Raw genomic sequence first — 6,803 nt, 5'->3', positions numbered from 1 at the left:
AAGTCTTCTGCCAACCGAAATCACCGGACTGAACTCGACACTCCAAAAGGCAGCCTACTGAAGAAAGAAGAAGGAAGAAGGAAGCGTTTCGAGTATGTAGGGCACCACCGCCCGGTGCGGATATCATTCACCATCGGAACTATCCCACCGTAGCTAGTTGATCATACTTAACAACCCAGTGACCCAGTGGCAGTGCGGAAGCTGGAGAGACCTTAAACTGAATGGGCCAATGTGCTCCAATAACTAATAAATCGAGGACAGGTTTCTCATGAAAAATAAGCCTATTTATACAATAAATTACATTTATTTTACGTTATTGTCATACAATCTTACAAACTATCGGACCTGTTTTCGAAACGAACACAACATTCGAAAATAGTTCATGTGCAAACGGCACCTTTCTCGTAAACAATGATTATAACCAACTCTCTTCTGCTCGACGTCATCCGGAGCAAGAGAGGCTCGTTTGCAAGAAAAGATTTTGGCCGCCGCGAATATCTTCGGCGCACCGTTGCTTGTGGTTACCGGACGGTCTGTCCGATTCAGGGTCGCGTTTATTTGCCACACGAACTGGATGCGAATAATGTGGTTCTGACGTTGAGTTTTTGAATTTGAATCCTAGAAACTTACTTTCTACTGCTGTGCTTCCACAAGCGGATATTTACACTCACAATAAATATCTAGACTGCTAGACTGACTTGTTTTCATTGCTTCAATGTTGTCTGGGATCTTGTAAATATGGCTTTCGAGTGGCGTTAACCTAAACTTATGACATCTTTCGGACTAGAACTAGATCGATGTCGTACTTGTCACTTGTGTTTCTCTTCAACTTGTACTAAGTTCGTGTCTTGTGCGGAATTTTTGTAGTTCCCTTGATAACTGAGCTATTGATCCACGGAATGTCGTTACTACGTATCAGTCCTGTTGGTGGCAGCGCTGTCTAGTAACAGACTATCGTAAAACTACATCTAAGTTCCCTAACGCTAGCTTATCACACTAGAGGTGCATGTCTCGTCTCGTTGTCGTCTGGAAGGTCGTTTGACTAATCGTTCGTTCCTGGGACGTGCTGCGCAGCTCAGAACAAACTTCTACGTCGATTGCCGAGGTTGATCCACTCGACCGGCAGTTCGGACCGTTCCTGCATTCGGGCGTTCTTACACTCGGGAACCTTCGCCACCCGTTCGCAGCGTCGGCTCACACTCCAGTAGATGTAACCCTTCGGACAGCGGTACATGCTCGGTTGGAAGCTGCCTTCGCTTCGACCCTCGCCGGTCATACACCGCACGAACGTCGAGCTGCACTTCTGGTCATCCAGTGCGAAGTGACCCTCTGACGGGCAGAGTGGTTTCGTTGATCGCAGCTGCATCTGGAAAGAATAATGATGTGAGAATCATTCGGTTAAATTGCTATAGAACATAAGCGTGATTGAGTATTCTTACGACTTGAACTTGTGGGCCCATGGCACTGCGTAGGAATCGCATGCTAGGCGCCTGACATTGTTCATCGCCTTCGGCCGGTTCGTTGCACTGAGTTCCTTCCTCTTGGTAGACGGTTGAATTCGGGCAGCTGAACGTTACTATGCTGTAGTCCATGCTGTTCGGTTTTTGCGTACACTGGTAGAACATGTTGCAGTCCTGAGGATGTCTACGGAATCCAGTTGGACAGACGAAGAGGCCTTGGCCTTCGTTGACTGGCGGGCAGTCTCCTGGACCGGACGATGGTGGCTTCTGGGTGCCTTCCGTTGCAGCGGAATCAGTAGCCGATTCGGTTTGGGATTCGGTAGAGGTTTCCTGACTCGATTGAGTGGTTCCTTCTGTTGTTTCTTGAGCCGGTTCGGTTGCTGCTTGCGTGGTGGTTTCCTCCGCTGCTTCCGTTGATTGAGCTTGGGTTGTTTCGGCGGCAGATTGAGTGGTGGTTTCTTGAGCTGCTTGAGTTGTTTCTGCGGCAGATTGAGTGGTGGTTTCTTGTGCTGCTTCCGTTGTCTCGGCGGGGGCTTGCGTAGTAGTTTCTTGTGCTGCTTGAGTAGTCTCTGCGGCAGCTTGAGTGGTCGTTTCTTGTGCTGCTTCTGTTGTCTCGGCGGTGGCTTGCGTTGTGGTTTCCTGCGCTGCTTGAGTTGTCTCCGCGGCAGCTTGGGTGGTGGTTTCTTGCGCTGCTTGCGTTGTCTCAGCAGCAGCTTGGGTGGTTGTTTCAGCAGCAGCTTGGGTCGTCGTTTCAGCGCTAGACTGGGTGGTTGATTCGGCAGCTTGTTGAGTCGTAGCTTCAGTCGACTCTTGAGTTGTCATTTGCTCACCCGTGGTAGTCATCTGAGATCCCTGCGTAGTGGTTTCTTGCTCCGGCTGTGTCGTAGTTTCTTGTCCAGACGTCGTGGTAGCTTCACTACTTGCTTGTGTTGTTGTTTCCTGTCCTGCGGTGGTTGTTTCCGAGTCTGGAGCATTCGTTGTGGTAGCACTTGGCTCGCCTGTAACAGAGGAGGTTGTAGGTTCTGTGCTTGTCATTGACATGGATTCTGTGGTGGCAGGCGATCCAGATGACGTTGTTGTCTTAGGGGAGCAATCTCTCGGAGGCGAGACACTGTCCTCATGGTTGCACGTATTTACAGCGGGATCCCAAATTGTACCCTCCGGGCAGTCGAAATGGAAGACGGAAAAGTTTTGACCCATTCCGTCCCAGTCGACGCACCGATAGAACTTGGTACAATCGTCAGGATTCGGGAAAAAGCCTGCCTCGGTGCAGTTCACCGGGGTAGGAGATGCGGTTGATGATGGCATGCTTGTGGTGGAAGCGTTAGACGTAGCGGCGGTAGATGAAGTTGACATGCTGGACGAGGAGGAGGAGGTTGTCATGCTAGGGGAAGAGGAAGTCGTGCTTGTGGAAGAGGGAGTGTTAGTGGGAGTAGTGCTGGAGGAGGTAGTAGATGAGGGTGCTGAAGTAGTAGAGTTAGTTGATGAGGATGTTTCTGTTGTGGTAGTAGTAGAAGTTGTGGTAGTGGAGGATGCTTGATTGTTGTTACCTGTTGATTGACCGCCGCACATTTCAACAACATTTTCGTGGTTGCACGTTTGAAGATCCTGATCCCAAGCAGTTCCATCGCCGCAGGTAAAGTCGTGTTTGGTGTAGCCACCCTTTCCGTTGTCTACGCATCGGTAGAACTTCTTGCAATCATTAGGATCACCCATGAATCCTTCTGAAGTGCATTCTCCGCTGGACGATGGACTGGTTGTCGTTTCCTGAGCGGATGTAGTACTCTCACCTGCTTGAGTAGTTGTTTCCTGTTTTTCTTCGGCTGCGGTGGTGCTTTCCGCTGATCCACCTGTTGTGGTTTGACTGGCAGCTGTCGTGGTTTGCTCTTGTGCAGCTGTTGTGGTTTGTTCCTGCGCAGCAGTTGTAGTTTGTTCCTGAGCAGCAGTTGTAGTTTGTTCCTGCGCAGCAGTTGTAGTTTCTTGCGCAGCAGAAGTCGTTGTTTCCTGTGCCGCTGCAGTAGTTGTTTCCTGGGCGGCAGTGGTTGTCGTCTCCTGAGCAGCAGTGGTAGTGGTTTCATGAGCTGCAGAAGTAGTTGTTTCCTGAGCGGCAGTGGTTGTCGTCTCCTGAGCAGCAGTGGTAGTGGTTTCCTGAGCTGCTGAAGTAGTTGTTTCCTGAGCGGCAGCTGTAGTAGCTCCTTGAGTGGTTTCCGTTTGCGATTGAGTGGTTGTTTCCTGAGCAGCGGATGTTGTCTCTTGTGCTGGCGCAGCGGTAGTAGTTTCCTGCGCTGCTGCGGAAGTTGTGGATTCCTGAGCTTGAGTGGTGCTTTCAGCCGCAGATGATGTGGTTGTCATTTGGTTTTCCGATCCAGGAGGTGACTGAGTGCTCTGCGAGTCAGGTTCTGGAGATGGCTCTGGTGGGCGATCCGCTCCACAGTTAGGAACTTTGTAATCGTAATCACAGGCTTGGATGCTCTGATCCCAGGCTGTTCCATCTGCGCAATTGAACTCGTATTTTTGGTAACCGCCCTTTCCGTTATCGACGCATCGATAGAACTTTCTGCAATCGCTGTCATGCGGCATGAATCCTTCGGACTCGCATCCTTCAGGGGATAAGGTGGTGGCGGGTTGAGTTTCAGTAGTTTGCTCGGAGGTTTCTGTAGTTGAAGTCTCGCCTGATTGCGTTGTACTTTCTGATGGTTGTCCTGTTGTGGATTCTTGGTTCGTGCTCGATGTAGTTTCCTGGCTGGAAGACGAGGTTGTTTCTTGACTGGTCGAGGCTGTAGTTTGCTCAGCTGGAGCGGCAGTAGTGGAGTCTTGTCCTGCTGCAGTAGTTTCTTCTTTCGCAGCTTCGGTAGTTTCCTGAGCAGGTGCGGCCGTAGTTTCTTGACTAGCACTGGTTGTTGCTTCTGAGCTTGATGTTGCTCCTTCAGTCACCTGAGCTTCACTAGTGCTATCGACTGCACTCGCGGTTGTTTGGCCTTCGGTGGCAGTTTCCGAGGACGAGGACATCGCTTCAGTGGTGCTGGATTGATCCGGCGGTAGATAAGTGTTGCCCGGTCCGGATGGACTTCCACCCTCGGGACGGCCTCCGTTACCGGTTCCACACTTGGTGTTCACCGATTGCGGATGATTACACGCCAGAATTTCATTGTCCCAAACAGTGCCGCTTCCGCAGTTGAACTCGTACCGAGTGTAACCACCATTTCCGTTATCGACGCAGCGATAGAATTTCTTACAGTTGGATTCGTGTTCCATAAAGCCTTCTCGTTCACAGACTCCATTCGATCCGGCGGGTACGGCTGGAGCACTAGTCGTTGTGGTTTGTTGACAGGGTGGATAAGTGGACTGCGTTTGGTTGGAGTTATTCGAACCTTGATTGTTGTTATTCGAACTATCTGTTCCTTGTCCTTGACCATTTGATCCATTGTTTCCTTGTCCGGAATTGTCTGGTCCTTGTCCATTGCCATTGGGACCGTCAGGTCCATTAGGACCATTTGGACCGTTAGGACCATCTGGACCGTTGGGTCCATCGGGACCATTAGGGCCTTCTCCGCTTCCATTAGGACCATTGGGACCTTGATTGTTATTGTTCGAACCGTCCGGACCTTGGTTATTGTTGTTGGAGCCATCTGGACCTTGGTTGTTGTTATTGGGGCCATCAGGGCCACTTGGACCACCAGGACCGTCAGGACCATTGGGACCATCAGGACCGTTAGGACCGTCAGGACCATTGGGACCATTGGGACCATCAGGGCCATTGGGACCATTAGGACCGTCAGGACCATTGGGACCGTTGGAGCCATCAGGACCATTGGGACCATTTGGCCCTTGGTTATTGTTGTTTGGACCATCGGGGCCTTGACTATTGTTGTTGGGACCATTGGGACCTTGGCTGTTATTGTTGGGGCCATCCGGGCCTTGGTTGTTATTATTGGGACCATCAGGGCCATTGGGTCCGTCAGGGCCACCAGGGCCGTTAGGACCGTTTGAACCATCAGGGCCGTTAGGACCATTTGGTCCTTGATTATTGTTGTTTGGCCCATTCGGACCTTGACTGTTGTTGTTGGGGCCATTTGGACCCTGGCTGTTATTGTTGGGACCATTAGGACCTTGATTATTGTTGTTTGAACCACTTTGACCTTGATTATTGTTGTTTGAACCACTTTGACCTTGATTATTGTTGTTGGAACCGCTTTGACCTTGATTATTATTGTTGGAACCGCTTTGACCTTGATTATTATTGTTGGAACCGCTTTGACCTTGATTATTATTGTTCGACCCACTAGAACCTTGATTACTATTACTCGTGCCCTGTGATGCCCCACTTCCCGAACCACATCTGGAGTTTTCCACAGCCCACGCGTGGTTGCAGTTCTGGATGCTGTCATCCCAAACCGTGTTGTCGCTGCACTTGAAGTCGTACTTGGTGTAGCCGCCGTTTCCATTGTCGACGCAGCGGTAGAACTTCTGGCAGTCATTTGGATCACCCATGAAGCCATCGCCGGTGCAGGCAGGGGAGCTGCCCGAAGATGACGACGACGACGACGCCGTCGTGGTAGTTGTGCTGGCGGTAGTAGTGGTGGTGGTGGTTGTGGCAGCCGTCGTGGATGATGTGGTCTGGACTTCGTTGAGATCCGGATTGGTGCTGTCGTCGGTTGTCTCCTGACCTGCTGTAGCTGTGGGAGATACAGTGGAGGATTCAGTCGAGGTTCCGGTGGTAGTAATGACAGCTTGTGTGACCACGGTGGATTGTGTGGTTGTGATGGGTTGTGTAGATGCGGTGGTTGTTTCCTGCGGGGAAGGTGTTGAAGCTTCGGCTGATGGTGCTTGTGTGGTTTGTGTTTCTGTTGTGATAGTGTCTTGTGTTGTTGGAGCATCTGTTGCAGAGGCTTCCGTTGAAGGAGCATCTGTAGAAGGCACTTTTGTAGATGAAGCTTCAGTGGACTCAGTTTGTGTGAGTGGAGCTTCGGTTGTTATTGTTTCTGTTGTGGGTGCTTGTGTTGTTTGTGATGATGGTGCTTGTGTAGATGCTACTCCGGTTAGCGGAGCTTGCGTTGAAGAATCTTCAGTAGGAAGAGTTTGTGTTGTTGATGCTTCGGATGGTAATGTTTGTGTTGTAGGTGCTTGTGTTGTTTGTATTTCTGTTGTGGGTGCTTGTGTGGATGCTTCTCCAGTGGGCGGAGCTTGTGTAGAAGAAGCTTCATTGGACGGAGCTTGCGTGGTTGTAGTTTCGGATGGTAATGATTGCGTTGTGGGTGCTTGTGTGGTTTGTGTTTCTGTGCTTGGTGTTTGTGTGGATGGTGCAGGTGTTGTGGAAACTTCCATCGACGGTGATTGTGTGGG

The 6,803-nt window shown here is 50.5% G+C and overlaps 1 protein-coding gene across 1 annotated transcript in view; it reads right to left on the bottom strand.

Moving 5' to 3' along the window:
- Positions 1-284: 284 nt before the first annotated feature.
- LOC134223561 (hornerin-like) overlaps positions 285-6,803 on the bottom strand; it is a 530,228-nt gene continuing 523,709 nt past the window's right edge. Inside the window, exons 6-7 of the mRNA XM_062702746.1 lie at positions 1,440-6,778; positions 285-1,366 (exon numbers count right to left, since the gene is read on the bottom strand). Coding sequence (XP_062558730.1) covers positions 1,076-1,366; positions 1,440-6,778 — 5,630 coding nt within the window. The 3' untranslated portion in view covers positions 285-1,075. The remainder of the gene's footprint in view (positions 1,367-1,439; positions 6,779-6,803) is intronic.

This window comes from Armigeres subalbatus, chromosome 1 (genome assembly GCF_024139115.2).
Source record: "Armigeres subalbatus isolate Guangzhou_Male chromosome 1, GZ_Asu_2, whole genome shotgun sequence".
Classification (NCBI taxonomy): domain Eukaryota; kingdom Metazoa; phylum Arthropoda; class Insecta; order Diptera; family Culicidae; genus Armigeres; species Armigeres subalbatus.
Note: the sequence above shows the minus strand (reverse complement) of the source record. Positions and strands in the feature narration are given on the sequence as shown.